The sequence below is a fragment of the Chlamydotis macqueenii genome, chromosome 5 (assembly GCF_036417535.1).
Source record: "Chlamydotis macqueenii isolate bChlMac1 chromosome 5, bChlMac1.mat, whole genome shotgun sequence".
Classification (NCBI taxonomy): domain Eukaryota; kingdom Metazoa; phylum Chordata; class Aves; order Otidiformes; family Otididae; genus Chlamydotis; species Chlamydotis macqueenii.
In genome coordinates, this window is record NC_141560.1 from 11,652,955 (window position 1) to 11,669,636 (window position 16,682).

At 45.9% G+C, this 16,682-nt stretch overlaps 1 protein-coding gene across 16 annotated transcripts in view; it reads left to right on the forward strand.

The window, feature by feature from the left end:
* The first annotated feature begins 1,134 nt into the window (after positions 1-1,134).
* LOC147600489 (exocyst complex component 3-like) overlaps positions 1,135-16,682 on the forward strand; it is a 59,260-nt gene continuing 43,712 nt past the window's right edge. For 4 of the 16 annotated variants that reach the window (XR_015258821.1, XR_015258820.1, XM_086750105.1 and 1 more), the window contains exons 1-5: positions 1,588-1,734; positions 9,122-9,350; positions 12,431-12,563; positions 14,674-15,128; positions 15,556-15,882. Coding sequence is in view for 14 of the 16 variants with exons in the window: in XM_086750105.1 (XP_086606231.1) it covers positions 14,990-15,128; positions 15,556-15,882 (466 nt within the window). In the remaining 2 variants the exon portion in view is untranslated. Of the gene's footprint in view, positions 1,197-1,581; positions 1,735-7,358; positions 7,492-9,121; positions 9,351-12,430; positions 12,587-14,673; positions 15,129-15,555; positions 15,883-16,682 lie in introns of those variants that run through there. The other 12 variants (XM_086750106.1, XM_086750108.1, XM_086750109.1 and 9 more) reach the window with 12 other exon arrangements.

Consider the following 16,682-nt stretch of genomic DNA (forward strand, 5'->3'; position numbering starts at 1 on the left):
TCAGCATCTGATCTGTGTACCAGTCATTGTGTGCATTTGTATTTGAGTGATGCTTGCCCACCAGCCTGCTGTCTCTTTGCCTTTCTGTCTGTTTCTACCCAGTCCCCCATGTCTTCCATTTCTTAGGTTTATGGACAGGAGAAAGAGTAATGTTAGTAGCACTTCTGAGTCACGTTTTCCATCCAGACACACCATGCTTAATCCTTTCACATACACATTCCTCAACAATGTCAACTCCAATTCACTAATTACTCACGTGCACTGATCAGGCTGATTTTCTCTGATTATCTCTTGTCACAGATTATCTCCTAGGTGCTAACAGAAAGCCTTGCTTCAAACAGTGTACAGTCCCAGTGGAAGACAAGAAACAACAGATGGAAGGAGATGGGTAAGGGAGCACAAAGACACAGTGAGACATCATTACTCAGCACATAGGCAACGGTGTCAGCACACAAGCTGCCTAATGCTTTGGACAGCTTTTGCAGGCTACGCAGTGTGTTCTTGTTTTAACATTGACTGATTTGCTTAGATATTGTCAGCTTTCAGCCATCGAAGACAATGTGGGATGGGGTAACCTAGGTAAAACCAGATCCTGGTTAGTACAGGCTATATGTTTGTTAGGGGGTAAGAACATACTCAGATCTTTTACCTTTGAAAGGCTTGTAACAAGCCTGCTGGTTTCTGTGCTGAGTGGGGACAGCTTTAACCTGCTGGGGTCCAAGAGCCTCGTGTGCCCTGTGTTACACGTGTGGTGGCATGGTGGTGTAGCCGTGGTTGCTATGGGGGGAAGTGTCTGGTTAATCCCCAACCCAGCTAATCTTCCATGGCTAATTGAGAGCTGAATATGGTTGGTTTACTGTAAAAGCTGGCCTTTCTGAGCACTTATTACCAGGCATAGCTCCAGAGACATCAACAGAGAACTGCACTAGACCCAGAATCGTGGGAAGGTACGTCTGATCTGCTGCCTATCTTGTTTTGGTTATGTATCTATGCCCTTAGCATTGCCCTTGCTTGTGTTTGCTTATCTGCGACCTCCAGAGGCCTTGCAGCAGATAGGATGCTCCGCTAGACCTGCCCACCCTCTGCTTACATCTGTGTCTCTCCAAACAGCCTGCGTGGGTGGATGGGGATTTCTGTGGGAGGCATTGGAAGGGGGAGCTGATGCAGCAGATCTGTCTCCCAGGAAGATCTCTAAGGTGATGCATCGGGGCAGGTTGTGTTTCAGGGGCGGTCAGCAGGGAGCAGGGATATGCTTGTGAATAACATGAGTCAGCCCCCATGCCAGGGCTCTGGGTGGGGGTGCCACATCTCCCGGCTGCAGGATCAGAGCCCTGCTGATTAACGAGGAGAGGTTTAAGGATGTTGTGGGATGGAGCTTCTGTCATGTAAAATTCATAGTGCTAGCAGGCCATCTTAAATAAAATATTACCTTCCCTGAAAAAGACACTAAATCTTCATTTCATGCTTGTAAAAAAAGAAAAAAAAAACAAAGAAGGGATGTTTAAAGAATGAAGGAATTCAGGACTGTCTTGTGTGTGCCAGACTGATGTGACCCTGAATCTGCTCTCACAGCAGCTTTGCAACGTAGCAGTGAGGGGAACATCACTTCGGTAAGAGGAGGAGAGGACTCCTGCTTTCTGCTTCGTAGAACCAGGAGTTGCATTTCTCACCTCTGCAGCAGCTTCAGCTTCTGAGGCAGCTCTGTCATCTTCAGTGACACAGTGCATGGTGCTGGTGGGCATCAGTGCAAAGCTGCACCAGCTTTCTTGTTTCGGGACAGCTGATAACCTGGTTCTCCTTACACTGCTCCTTCTGCTTTTTGTTTGCCTGCCTGTCTGTGCCTGTTGTCCTGTGCTTGTTAGTACTTCTTCTGTTACTGAGATCAGTCTGTTTTCCTTGGGCAGCTCATAACCCCCAAGGTGTTGTGTATACTGAAATTTCTAAGGGGCTTGTGAAGGTCCCATGTACCTTGGGGTAGTAAGGCACCCTTACGTGGCCCTTCCTTTGTAATATGAGTCCTTCCTCCTATGGGAAGTCTGATAAATGAAGAAGCAGCTATTGTTTGTTGTTTTTACAAAAGGCTCTTGAGATAAACGGGAATCTGGCACCAACAACTAACTGTGTCATTTAAGGAGGGAAACTGAAATGGCTGGAAAGCATTTTTTGCTACTAATGAGTGCAGTGAATAATTGCTGCCTTCGGTTCTTTTTCAAGGCAGTATTAGTTTGCTTGTTTTAACAATAAGCTAGAGAACTCATGTGTCAGTGACTGATAAAGTATATTTTATTTTTGTAAGAACTGATCCTAAAAAAGTATAGTTACAGGAAATTCAGTACAACATCGCACTTGCAATGTGTTGCAGGTGATAGGTAGCAGAAGTGACCCATGTGCAAGTCTTATGTGAGAGATGGAAAAAAAAATGGGAAGTTTGGGGTATAAGAAGCCATCTTCATTATGTTTATCCCAAACCACTGGTTTTCCTGGGAGCAGTGTTAGAATCATGTGGCACAGCAGCATTAGATGATGACACAGCGATGCATGACTGATTCTCCAGCCAGCTTGTGTCACCCAGGCCATTCTAGCAAGTTTGCAGGATACGTCCTCATCTTCTTAAAACATGAAGCATGCCTATATGTGATTCTCACTCACCACCCCGAAATAAGGTCCCAAGCTGTAAGGTGGCTTAGCCAGATGACTGCCTGTCCCTGTTAGTTTAAGCTGTTTCTGTTTGCAGGAAGATCTACAGTTGCCTGCCCCGCACGGAGGCCGTAGCTTGTGTAGCTTTATCTGCAGTGCATACTTAATGCTCTGTGACAGCCTGGTCTTTGCTGGAGAAAGAAATGTTATTTGTGGTTTGGAAGTTTAGTTGGATCTGGTCCAGTTGTCTTTGTCTCTGCCTACGTTGTTTCTTTCAAAGTTTTTGTTTCCTTTTTTGGGGAGTCACCTAGATGGTACCAGCAATTAGCTCAGGGAGGCAGGCTGCCTGGGATGGGAGCTTCAGGGCTTGAGATCAATTAGATGAAAACAGCTTTTCCAAATTTGAGTGTATGCAGCGTGTTGGTGGATTGCCAAAGAGGCAGTTGGGACCCCAAAGGAGCCCTGGTTCCTGGGGCAGCAGTTCCTGAGCAAAGGCAGAAGAGGTGTCAGCAAGCATCCCTGGAAACATTTGCCCTATCCCTGGAAACATTCAAGGCCAGGTTGGACGGGGCTCTGAGCAGCCTGATCTCGTTGGAGATGTCCTTGCTCCTTGCAGGGGGGTTGGACTAGATGACCTTTGAAGGTCCCTTCCAACCCTAACCATTCTATCTTTCTATGATTCACATTTCCAGAACTTGAACTGCCTCTTAACTCACACACTGTGCAAAGACTCCGAATTCCCCAGACAGGCCAGATGAAAACCAGGCATGGAGGGTCCCTGTTAGATCCCAGCTATAGGGGCTGTCTCCCCCTCGAGGGGATCCACCCTGGCTTGGTTGTCCGATGGATATTGGTCAGGGTTGTGACCACTAATCTGCTGAATGAAAAGCAGGATTTTGTTGCCTCAAGTTGTTTTGTTTGTGCTAAGGAGGTCAGGAGAGGTCTCAGAAAATAAATTTGAATCTCTGGACAAGTTTTCTGTTGCTTAACTTGGCTCTCCTGCTGACTTTTGTCTAGCTACTGAGATCTTGGGTTTACCCTTCCAGGAGATGTGAAAAGCAAACTGCAGTGCTTTCTATCATCATTCAAAATCTGCCTGATTCCCCATCTCCCACAGGCCCCTGGCACCTTTTCTGCTCCATATCCTTGTCCCTTGTCATGTGCATCACTCTCTTGCCTTTTCATAGCCTCTCTGTGCTCTTGTCTGCTTCAGTTTGCTCACTGCTGCATGTGCTTTGTTTTGTTGGCCACCAAGGCACGCAACCTGCAAGGTGTCTTGATGGAGTCTGACTTTGCCTTTTAAAAAGGGGCTGGAGATCTCAGTAACCCACTCAAAGAACTAAAAAAACAAACCAACCCAAACAAGACAGACAGGAAAATATACAGTGGATCTTTCTGTGCTCTCATAAATAAAAGTCAGACAATCACATGGTTTTCTAAAAATAACACCCATAGCGAGTGTTTCGGTAGGAATAATACTGACCTAGTTTGCATGTTGCCCACATGCAAAAAAATAAGTTGGTGAGGAAAACCCAATTGCCTGATGCGATATTTGCATTTGCTGAACCAGATCTGAATTGAGAGGTGGTTAATTAGATCTTATATTCTCTCGGCGGCCCCTCTGGAGTATTCAGGGAAGAGGGGAAGGGGGGATGCTCACTGGCAGCACGGCCCTCAGCAGTCGCTTGCCTTCTGCGTGGGCTGGACGTGCGAGTTGTGCCTGTGTGCTGCAGTCAGTGAGGGTCTTCTCGCATGAAGAGAAGCCTTCTGTAGACTCAGTCTGGGATGTTCATGTCTAGACAAAGGGCAGAATATCTCTGTGATCAGAAGACATGGATTTATGTATGTGAATTTAGCTTTCTGTCTCCATCTGTGAGGCAGATCAAAACATTTTGGTATGGAAGGAAACCTCCCCTGGCTGCCCAGCTCCTGCCCGTCCTGGGGACTCAGTCTGTGCTGCTGTCCTTGTCCTTGTGGCCAGCACTGCAGCATAGCCCTGGGGTGGAAGCTGTGCCCTGGGGGACCTGAGAGTGTCTTGCACTAGCCCCTGCCTGCCAGCTTCTTCTCATCCCATTTGGGGAGATGCTGCTTGGGTGCTGGCGTGGACCTGGAGCTGCTCCCTGTGGGCATCTCAGCGTCAGTGACAGCAGTGCCAGCAGCCACCAAGGGCTGGCATCAAGCTGGCATTTCTTACAGTGACAGATGCCCTCAGGGTCCCCTGAACACCCGTCTGGTGAGTATCATTGCTTAATATGAAAGGTTACTGGGCCTGGCTTGTGGAAGAGCCCGCTAGGATCTCAGGGAGATGAGGAATGTGATTGTAGACAAAATGGATCAGTAGCAGAGGCAGGAGAAAAAGGACTTGGAGGTTCTTACTCCAGGGCTGACCAGCCTTCCTGTCCCTCTGAGCTACATACCACCATCATTACGTTATTGAGTGCCACAGGATATGCTTCCCATCTCTTGAAGAACTGGCAAATGGAGAAGTGTCCTTTGTGGTTCACTGGTAGGACATGGCATTGCCTCGTCAAGGCCTCCCTAGGTTCCCAGGAGTGACGGATGTGCTCTGTGTCTGCAGCTGGATTCCACCACGAACTGGCAGCACAGGGCTCAGCAGACCTCACTGCCTTATTTCCTCTTGGCGTGATGTGAACCAGCAGTCCTTGATCCAGCACAGCTTCACTGCCAGCAGCCCAGGGGCAGGAGCTGCCTCCCAGCTGCCGGAAAGCCACAGGTGGCTCAGGAGCAGCAAGCTGGCCACCCTGCTGTGCGGTCCTGTCCTCCACGGCTTTGGCACATCTTAGCCTCTCCATGGAGCCGTGGCTGCGTGGCCTGCCGCGTGCGTGGAGATGAGGGCTGCAGTCCTTTCCAGACTGTGAAGGGACAGCAGAAGCGTGTCGGGGAGTGCTTTGTGTGGATATGGATAAAGCTCTTTTATGATTAAGGGATGCCATCGCTTTTCCTTAAGATTATATCCTTTTTCTTCCCCCCTCTCTCATGATAAGCGCTACATGAATTTCTGACTCTCTGAACAGCCTCGATGCTGGGAAATGCTCTTATTCAAGTGGAGAATCTAGGTCAGCAGTTTGTAAGAATAGATCAAGCCTTCCTTGAACGCAGTGAACGGGCCTTCAGCAGGACGGGGTTTTTTCCTGGTTTGTTTTGTTCATAATGAGCTCTGAAAGTTGACAGGCATTTTGTTGACGGCAGCTATAGCTTCCTGCCAGCAGGCTAGATGGAAGCATTACTGATTCAGTGCATCACAGAGGAAAATCAATAATATGAAATATTTATTGTGATTTTTTTTATTTTTTTGTTAACCTAAGATAGGGCGCTCAGTAATGAAGACCTATACCTGTGTTCAAGAGGATCTGATTTGTGAGATCATATGTTATGAAGATGGGACTTAAATTCTTTCTCTGATTCTGCACCTATAAATAACTGCTCTTACATATGGCATCTAATTATTTAATTGTATATGCAGATTAGATAGTCATTTACATACTGACATCAATGACAGGAACTAATAGCATTGGCAGTTATTTTCAGGCGCATATGGTAATGCCAAAGGTTTTAAATATCAGTCAGTACCTGCCATACATATCAATATCTCTCTCCATCTCTTCCCTTCAAAAAATGTTAAATTAATATCAAAAGGTACATCTGCTGCTTCTTGGAACTAGTTGTACCACGGCAGATCTGTTGTGTTACATATTTTATGTAAGACTACAGTCCAGCTTGGAGTTCCTCATTTATCTGTGTGTGATGGTTCCCTGAGACTGGGAAGCAAGAGGAAAGAAAATGTTAATATGCCTTTTCTGAGTTGTATTTACACATGCAAAGGGTGGGGGAAAGCAATTGCAGACAGGAAGGACTCAGGTGCCACTTGTACAAAGTGGGATCCACAGCCATTTTGATCCAGAAGATATTTTACAGCTCTTTGGGTTTCCCTTTGCATAGAACTAAATGGTTGCCAGGGTAAGGTTAGTAGGAATCACAGCTAGGGAGTGCCGAGTTCATCTTCGTAGCCTCATCAACAAAATCAGTGCAGTCTTCTTTTTCCTGATGTAAAACAGGTTTTGAGCATGAAAGCTTATATTTTGCTGCCATTTAACCCATTTTGCCAACCTAAGGTGTATTTAACTGTGAAGAGTGTGGTAACAGCCAAGGAGACCTCAGTGAACATGTCAGTACTCTTGGGCTTGGAAGCTGCCCGTTAAAACCTTGAGCAGAAAATACCATTGAAAACCCATTCATTCAAACAAACAAGCTCCAAGGCAGCTGCCTTAAAATCCAGCGATTCTGTGCTGTGTCAAGATCAGCTATATTAAACTGTTTTGCAGTTTGTGTGATTTTCAGACGTTATTGACCCCAAGACATTTGTTGTCATGCAGCCGTGGAGCAAACACCACTCCACACCACTATTTCCTACTCACTAAACAGATGTGTACAGCTAAGAGGCTGAATACTCTCTTTGAAACGAAAGGAAATTGTCACTTACTTAAGTCCTTTGTTGGAATGTGGCCTTAATGCTCTTTTATTAATTGAGTTTCAAGAGTCTTGGCTCTTGACAGCCAGTAAATAACATGTGCTGGAGAACTAAGGTCGTAACAGCACAGATAACATGCTTGTTCAGGATGGGAAAAAATAGTGGTTCCTTTGTTAATTTGCTGGATAATTTAGAAACATCCTTACAAATTACCCAATTTTGGTTCTTTGAGGACCGCATCTTTCTCCTTTGCAGGGAAAAACTTGCTGTGAGCGATGAACGCCGGCAGAGTGGTTGCGGCGCGGGCGGCAGAGGAACACTGCCAACGTGCTGGCAGTCGGTGCTGCGCAGCTCGCGCGAGCTGGGTTAGTGTCTCTGCATCTTTATATAGCGCTCCCTCCGCTTCGCTGAGCAGTGGGAAGCAACGGAAAGATGAGATACATCCTGATACTGGCAGCAGATGAATGCGTTACAAATACTCTTCCCTTTCCTTTGCCTTGCCTATATCTGATGTGCCTCCCCACCCCCCGCCACGTTTTGCCCACTTCTTGCTTTATTGGTATTTCTTTCATTCCTGTAAGAGAAGAAGGGGTCAGAAAATGTTGGAGAGTCTCTGGGAGCTTCCCCATCACGTAGCAGTGCTGAATTTTCTAGTGCCACATCTCCTCTAAATCCTTTTGTGGTTTTGGAAGAAAACACAGTGGTGCAGTGTAAATGTTTTATCACCATGTATTTGGGAGGCCTGCTTTATTCAGCCTGAACTCATGCTGATAAAAATTTAATGCTTCTCTTTGTGCTCATGCAGAGTTCCTCCCCAGGGTATTTTTCTGAAACAGTTTCAGAGGATGATTAGCTCTCTCCTAGGACCCTTTTGGGTTCTTCGTGTTGTAGCAAATCCCTCACTGTAGCTAGCTAGCTCCAGTATTTAGAGATTGCAAAAATCTTTTAAAACTGACATTTTTACAGTGTGACATGGCATCTTCTCGGGTATCCTGAGCTTTACAAGGGCTGGCGGCTAAACCAGCTCCACGCTCAGTGTGGGGTGGGAATGGAGTCAGGCTTCCAGACTTCTCAGACTGTCACTCAGAAGTGACAATTGGAGATGCTAGGTGCTGAGCATTTCTGAAAACAATTGATTTATTGAGATGTCTATATGAAAGCTGATCTCTTTTCTCTCACCTCCTCTCCTAAATAACCTTTTTGCCATGTCAGAGAGTTCAGCAATGTGGATAAGGGCCCTGAGTTGTGTTGTTCATGTACCCCGTCGCGCACAACAACTGCTTTGGCAGTGCAGGTGTGCAGGGTGTTCCTGCCTTAGTTTGTAACCAGAGATGCCTGCCGTGAATGTTGAGTGGGGAAATGGTTGAGTTTCGATCCTGCATTAATCTTTAAATGCGCTCAGCTCCTGTCTGAGAGGTATGGGATGTCCTGGAAGCCAATCTGTAGTTATGATCAATTCCATGGCAGATGTGCACATGGAGCCATGTCAGCAGGGTGGGGGTGAAGCACAGCAGACTGGACAAACTGGGCATTACGCAATCACTGGCCTCTTGTGGCAGCAGGAAAAACATGCAAATGATGTCGTGTGGATCTCCAGTCCCAAATCTCTGCGTGTGCTGCGCCGTATAGGGCTGTCGGTACAGATGTGTGGAGGAAGTTTCCTGCAAAGTTGAACCTGAAGTTTTTCCTGCTGGAAAGAATCTATGCAAAAATGCACAGACCGATCCTGTCAATCTAAGCCAAATGAAAAGACTCGAATAAAATCATTTTAGGCTTGTCTGTCCAAATGGAGATGGAATATTCATAATAAAAGCTTTCAAAAAAAACCTCCCTCTGGATAAAACCATGCATCACCTTGAAAAGAGACATGGTAGTGGTTGAGGTAATGCATTCTTTACCACGCTAGCAAACAATATCCATAATTTCATTTTTTTAAAAACCCTTTCCATCCCGAGTATGGCAACCAGCACTGAAGTTGTAGTTTTCCCTTGGCAGACCTGCCCCTGGAGCCTTCCTTGGATAACTCTTCAGCTAGCTCTTAGGATTAGAAACGAAGCTGTTGGGTGCCTGCTCGTCTACAGATGTGATCAGACTGACAGCCCGTAGTACTGCGGAGGTTTCTGTGGCAGAAGCGCTTCCCTCAGCTGCTGCGAGGAGACCATTCAGGACTTGGGCTTCCAGGCGCTAAAGTGATGAGGGTGGACCCTGAATAATAGGAGATAAGGTGTGAAAAGCTACCTCTGGGATATTTTGCCCTCATGTTTTCCATGTTTATATAGATGTATATATGGTAGGAGAACACAGTCAGGTGGTATCTCTTCTTCACTTGTTCCCCATGCAGGATTCCGGAGGTGCTGGGCAAACACAGATTTGGTCAGCCTGCCTCAACTTCCAGCCCTGATGTTTTCCATCCTAGCTGCTTTCCCTGGAAATTGTTATCTGTAGAGAAATTGGAGAACAGCCTTAAAACCCATACAGAAACTTTACAGCCTGCCCAGCCCATGCTGTAGCAAGCAGCGAGGGGCTTTTATGAGCTGACGGGCTCCATTCCCTCTCCAACCTGGGTCTGCGGGCCACCTCCTCTCCCCATGTCTCGTGCAGGCACCAGTGCCACGTTGAGGGCTGCAGCCCCCTGTCCCGCCTCACTGGCCTCTGTATGGGTGTGTTGGGGGGCACGGAAACCGCCTCCCGCTCCTCCTGGTAGCTGCTATTTCTGCACCTCCCCACAGCTAAATATAACCTAGCTCCAAACGTGGCCTTGGGGTCATTGAGTATGTAACAACTAACAAGTTTGCTTTGAAATATTTTATTACCCCATTTTGGGGGTCTGGACAAACTGTTCTGTAACCAGTCTGTATTGTGTGCTATGTACTCGGTCTGGTAGATTATTTTTTCTCCTTTTTCCACTGATGCAGAAGGAGAACAGAAGGAAGTTGCAGTAACTACAGCATCCTCAGTCCTTGCAGGAGGCCTGCAGGGCAAAATCAGGGAGTGAGAATTCCCAGCTTGGTCCCAGTTTCTTTACTGAAAGTAAATACTTCAGGAAGTATTGCTTTATTCTTCTCTTGCTCTGTGGACAGGATATTTTTATTGCAGGCATTTTCAGGGTCACTTTGAGCAACCCTCTTCCTAAGCTTTCCGCAGTTCGTATTTAAAATTTTGAGGGTTGTGTGATTTGTTTATTATTATTGTTGTTGCTGTCAAAAGGGGAAACATCTTCCTTTAAAAACCCGCTTGTTTAATTTTGATAAAAATCCAAACCAGAATGAGGCAAAATCCCCAGGAATTAGCTAAAAATGTTCCAAAGGAATGGCAAAGTAGGTTACTAATTAAGGGAAAATTGAGGTCAGTTTAGAATGGGGTCCTCACAATCAGGAGGGGAACAGAGCAAGCACAAATTGTACATCAAGTCCAAGTGCGTTTTGTGTCAGGATTGAGGGCAAGGGAAGGGTCAGAATTCAGTTGTTTTGGGGAACTGATGCTTAGGGCTTTACTGAAACTGCTGGGACCATGCAGCCTGTCAGTCTGTCTGTCAATCCATCTGTCTGTCCCCTCCTAATAGACTCCAGTTTCAGACAAATCCAGAGCAGGATAGAAGTCTCAGATTAACTTTTGCAAAATGTGATGAAAATCAGTGGACAAGGGGCAAAGAGCTACTCGAGCAAACGCGCTCAGTAAGAGAAAGGAAGAAAGCCCCTTCTTTCCCTTTTGCTCCGACCCTGGCTGTCAGGCAGCAACGGCAGCTCCCAGTTAGCTCCAAGCTCTTTTGCCTGCGTGGGGTAACACAGATGTTGGGGCGGCGAGGGGGTGCAGCCTGGGACGGGGAGGCTCCGTAGGGAGGCAGCTTCGCTTCAGCCGTTGCTATGGGAAAGGTTGCTTGTATTAAATATTTGTGCTGCTTTCTTTACTCTTGCTCACACATGGGTTAGCTGGAGAGTAAACAGGGGATTTGCTGAGCAACAGAGGCAAGGAAACCATGTCTCTATATCTTCAAATTGAACTGCTGAGTGGAGTCTCTGATGTCTAATAGAGGCTGAGTTCATGCCATATTTTGTTCCTCAGCAAGAGCAGTGAAGGTCTCGCCTCTCTCCTCAGCTACGTAGTTTCATGAAGTGTGTAAGGATGTACTATTTTGTACCAGCCACACTGTCAGTTTGGTTAAAACTAGCTTTAAAATTGTTTACAACTGACTTAAGACCCACTGAAGTGCATTGGGGTGGGTATCCAATGAACACGGAGATGCACGCAACCCATGGCTGCATTGTCTCCTTTCTTTAGGAAATGGGATTATCCTTAGGAAATAAGAATACATGCATGCTTTTTGCAGAACGATAGACAACTAATTTTGCACAAATAACAAAGTTGCCTCTTGCATATGACCATCATGGCAATGCCAGCTGCAATGGCAAACTGGAGGGGGAGGTTCTTTGTTGTTTGTTTGTTTGTCGAAAAAGTCTGCCTTGCTTATAATACAGATTGGCTGTTCTTTGCTGATGAAGTCAAAGATGCTGCGTGTGGGTGGAGGAGCACATTGTCAGACTACAGCATAGCTTCACAAAGTGCTTTTGCATGAATCTATATCCTAGGGAACCACCATGTTTCGGTGCCATACTCTGCATGTTTTATCATCACAATCAATATTATTTTCTGCCATCTTACATGCCTTTGGTTCGGAGTGGTGGAGAGTACCACCATGTTCTGGAAACAGAGAAGGAGGTGAAAAAAAATCGCAGATCTCTCTCTCCAGATACTGCAGATCCAGCCTATGTGTTAGGACTCAAGTGTGTTTCATGTAACAGAAGCTACTGAGCACAAAGTTTCCATTGTATATGCCTGACTGTGTTCTTGTGGAGTCCCTGCAAAGCAAGCAGGGGCATCACTGCATTGCTGGAATCGTAATATTAATGGAACTGGACTCTTGCAAAGTCATTTCATTTGAAGTGCTAATAGTCTGACTTCATCTGATCAGCATCCGGACCAAACAGCTATTGTTCAAGTCAGGCACACAATTTACTTATATTGAAGAGACTTTATCTATATCAGCAAAAGAAATGGGAAGCAGCAAGATAAAGACTTAAGTTAACAGAGAAACAATATAAAAATGTATCTGAGATACTCGCTTGTTTAGTGAAAGATCTCAAAGACAAAGGAGCTACAGTTTTTCTGAGGTAGAAAGACAAAGTCTCAGTGATGTGGGGAGGCTGTGGGCTTTTCCAGGAGCTCTGGGCAAGAGCGGAAAGTCCTGAATGCTGAGGATGTTCCCAGAAGACAAATTGCTCCTTTTTTTTTTTTTTTTTTTTTCAGTGAACATAGCAAGGATCAGGACAGAAAGGAGAATGACCCCTCCTAGAGAATATCCCACTGTGGATAAACAGAGGCATTGAAACACCAGGAAGAAGGAGTGGGTGGGGACGGGTTTCCAAGAAGGAAGAAGGAGGTCATTTCATACACCTGACAAAGGTGATGGTTCAGAAGCGGAACTGTGCTTGTTATGGTGAGGTGTTCTTGTGGTTTCCTACGGCACTGCTTGCTGCTTGGAAGGACTCCCCTTGGGTGGGCAGCTCAGGAGGGCCATGGCAGGGGCAGATGAAATGTAGCAGTGCCCCGATTCCCCTGCCCAAAATTATGGTTTTGGACAGCAAACAATCTCTTACATTATGTTAACATTTGGTGAAAGACTTTTGTTCTAGTTTGATCTTGACATTTTTCAGCTCCTCTGTTGCAAAGGTGTAGCTTCCCTGGGGACTTTGCTTGTCAAGGCATAAAACCATTTATGGAAGCACTGCAGTAGAAGATGTTCCTAGAGATTCAAATAATATCCATGTTTTAGCTACAGAACTTTATCCTGAGCAGTAAGAGACAGAGGGGAGAGACCTGTGCACCCTGCATGTGCTGTTAAGGCACATAGAGCCAGAAGAGCAGGCTGCTGGTGGCCTTCTGGCAGCTCCCCTGTGGCACATTCTCTCCTGGTACAGCACATTCCCCTGCAGCGACGCCATTCTTCAGCCCGTGCCTTTGGGAAGTAGCTGTGGGCAGGGGTATGCTGAGCGGGTGATGATGGGTGGCTGCTGCCGCTGCAGCAGGAGGGATGGGGCATCACCCCATGCTGCTGACGGGCTCAGTGCCTGCAGTCAGAAAGGCCGTCCCCAACTTGGTGTCCCTTCGTAGGGTGCTCAGAGCTGCCTGCTCCCCTAGGCAATGGCCTGGTTTGCCTGCGCACACATATTGCCCCCGGTTTGTGAACCAGGCAAAGGTGGAACGGATGAGGCATCTGCGTTGTGGGTGCTGCAGTGCTTGGATGGGATGTGCCCTGGGAGCACCCTCATCTTGAGGAGTGTCTGCCATGGCTTGGATTGAGTGGACCGAGTGGACTATAGACTCAGAGATGGTCCTAGCATCAGGAAGCCTATCCATCCCTGCTCAGTAACTCCCTGCTTTCCACAGGCTCATACTGTATTCCCTTGAAATAAGCTTTCTGGGAAAATGCAGCAGTTCCCATACATCATGTTGCTCCAGTTTAGGGCACGATCTGCAATTGTAGTGTGTTCCAAATCTGTCCACCGCAGAGAATCTTGCCTGCAGGACTGGCAATTTGGCATCCAATTTTCTTCCACAGAGAAGTCCAGGGAAATGGTTTTTGTTAGAGCCGAGCTTGTTGGAAAAATGCTGATGAAGTGCAACATAAACACATTGTGTTGGAGTTTTCATGGGAAAATATTGCTGAAGGGTTTCAGCACGCCTGGAATGTGTCTCTTCAGTGCTAACCCTCACTCCGTCTTGCATTCATATATAGCACAGCTGTAATATTCCAAAGGAAATATTTTAACAACCAACTGAAAATTAAGGCCAAAATGGAATGTACATAAAACCTCTCAATTTTCAACCTTTTTCACAACCTGGGAAAACACTGTGTTTTGCAACCTCAGTATTTCCTACTGGCAACAGCTCAAATGTATGACCGCTGCTGGCATTTCTGTTTGTCCTTCCAAATGAAATGTATTAATTTCCTCCTCCCTATTGTTACTAATGAATCAAATAGCTCCATGATAACATGCTGGTGGAATTAAACACTGAGTAAAAGAACCAGAACAACATAACATTTACTTGGTTTCCAAGTAGGAAACTGGTGGAATTTTACTGTCACGAAAATGAAGAAAATCTTGGAAGAAACTGCAGTTTTTAAACTCAGAAAGATGAATGCACATATTCTCATTAAGCTATGTCGAAAAATTTCCCCTTAATTCATACCCCAAATCATTCTTGAATGAATGATGAATGGTGTATGGTTTTGAATCAATACAGCTTGTGGTGGCTAGTACAAGACTCTGTCCTCAGCTGTTGAAAATCCTCAAGTTTTTTATTTCATTTTTATAATAATGGAATGGAAAAATAAAAAACAGTTTGTAACTATCTAGCAAACAGAGCGTGGTAAGGAGGGCATTTCAGCTTGTCTCCAAGTGTAGTGTCTTTCTTACAGCAGTGCAGAGACTTTTAAAAAATCTATTTTAAATATGAGCTGCTGGAGTTAAATGGTATTTTCTGTACAGGAATTTGTTCTGTGGTTTATGGATCAGAGCCTTTAGCGGCCCTGGACTCACCCATATGTTCCTTGCAGTGACTGGGCATAAATCTCCTTTCTCTTCACTGCGGAGGCTGGCTGGTGAATAGACCTCTACGTGGGCACACACACACGTTTATGGTAGATTGCTGCAATGTCATGCCATTTATATATATGTGTGTGTATATATAAATATAAAATAATATATAATGGTATGTATTATGTGTGTATATGAATAGAAAATACTATATAATGCTGGAAAATGGCATAATCCAGAAGGCTGAGATCACTCTTATCTCCTCTGAATGGTGCTGCTAAAGAATGAAAACCAACGCCTGTTCGCTGGGGCTGTACTTCCCTGTTGGCTGCCACTTGGCTTACGGGGAGGTGGGAAAAATTTGGCTCCAAAGCCAGGCATGATCTCCTTGCCAAAGAAAAACTCAGGTGCAGCCGGGGCGCGTGGGGTGGGTGGAAAGTGATGTATGCTTCATAGAAACTATTAATAATCAACTCCCTTAAACTGATAGGATTGTCATGAAAAAACTGGCAGCGCGCAGGGATGTTTTAGTCATTTAGAAAATGCCGAAAATCCCGCTGGCTTTCCCCCAGTGCGTGTGGTTAGATTGTGTATGAGGTTTTTGACATTATTTTCCTAGAAGAGAGAGAGATTACATAAGAGGGCTGGCAGCCTATAAAAATGTCCTCACTCTGCACAAGCAGGAACCAGGTTAGACTTCTTCAAAGCCAGCTGAAGCCTGTAGCCACACAGGGAAAGAAAAAAAAAAAATCTGTGGGGAAAATGTCTTCTCTGGGAGACAGCTACTAAGATCACCTTGCATAGAAGTGTTTCTGACTTTTTTTTTTCTGATAGTATTCCCAGCTGGACAGAAAGCATCTGAATCTGCTGACATCATGAGGAAGACAAAGTATTCTTGGGGCGCCTTCGCAGGAAGAGGCAGCAAGTGGGAGAAAATGGCAGGGGAAAATGCAAGGATGCTGCCCAAGGCCAAGCATGAGGAGAGAAAGAATCAGGAAACGAAGAGGAGAGAGAAACTGAAAACCATGGCAGGCAAATTGCTCAAGGCTGTGGCTAGCGGGAAAGGGGCAGCGGAGGAGAAGGCTGGCGGTGAGGATGTAGCAGGGAATTTGCTGAAGATGGCAACCTGTAGGAAGGAAGCAGAAGGAGAGATGCCTGCAGGTAACCTTGAAGTTATCTCTGGGTCCAGTCCTGGGCTGTCTCTGCCTCTTCCAGCCCTGCAGACCCTTGTTTTCATTACCTTCTGGAGCAGGTGCTTTACACTTTCCTCCTCCTCATCCTTTACCTGAGTTCCAGTCCTTTCTGAACCATACACCTGCTCCTCTGGAATCTTCTGCATTTTACTTTCCCTTTGCCTCACAACTATTTCTCTTTGCCATTCTTATTTTTATCTGTGCAAAGACTGCTGACGTGTCTTGTGCGAAAGATGAGGTGCGTGTGACTGACACCTTGTTGGGTGTGACTGTGCTGTTCTTCCACAGATGGGGAGGGGGAGATAGGTTGCACAGGGGCCGATTGTACCAAGTAAACACTTCCTATCTGTTGTACGTATCAAGGCAGGATGAATGCAGCTTGCTAGACCCCTCCTGAGCAGCTTGCCCGTTGCTTTGCTGAAGATCCTTGTATCAACCCTTCTCCATTTTGTGTCATGTTCCTTCGCCAGTCCTGTTTGATGTAATTCTTACTACACAGATGAGGTGTTTTCATAGAGGAAAGTTTGCATTCAGGTGAAAGACGGTGGAAGCTCATACTCTTTCATTCTTCACTCTACACCCAAAGCTGTACCCTGAATTGATTTGAGAGTCCCACTGCTTCTGGCCTTGATTGACTTTCCCTGGGTTCTCATCAAGTTTCATTTTTCCTCTGGGCTCTGCTCCAGATACCTTTGGGCAAACCTTCTTAACCTTTTGTTGCTCAGTTTTGTCATCTGTAAAATGGACAGGAAAGCAACCGCAGCTCTG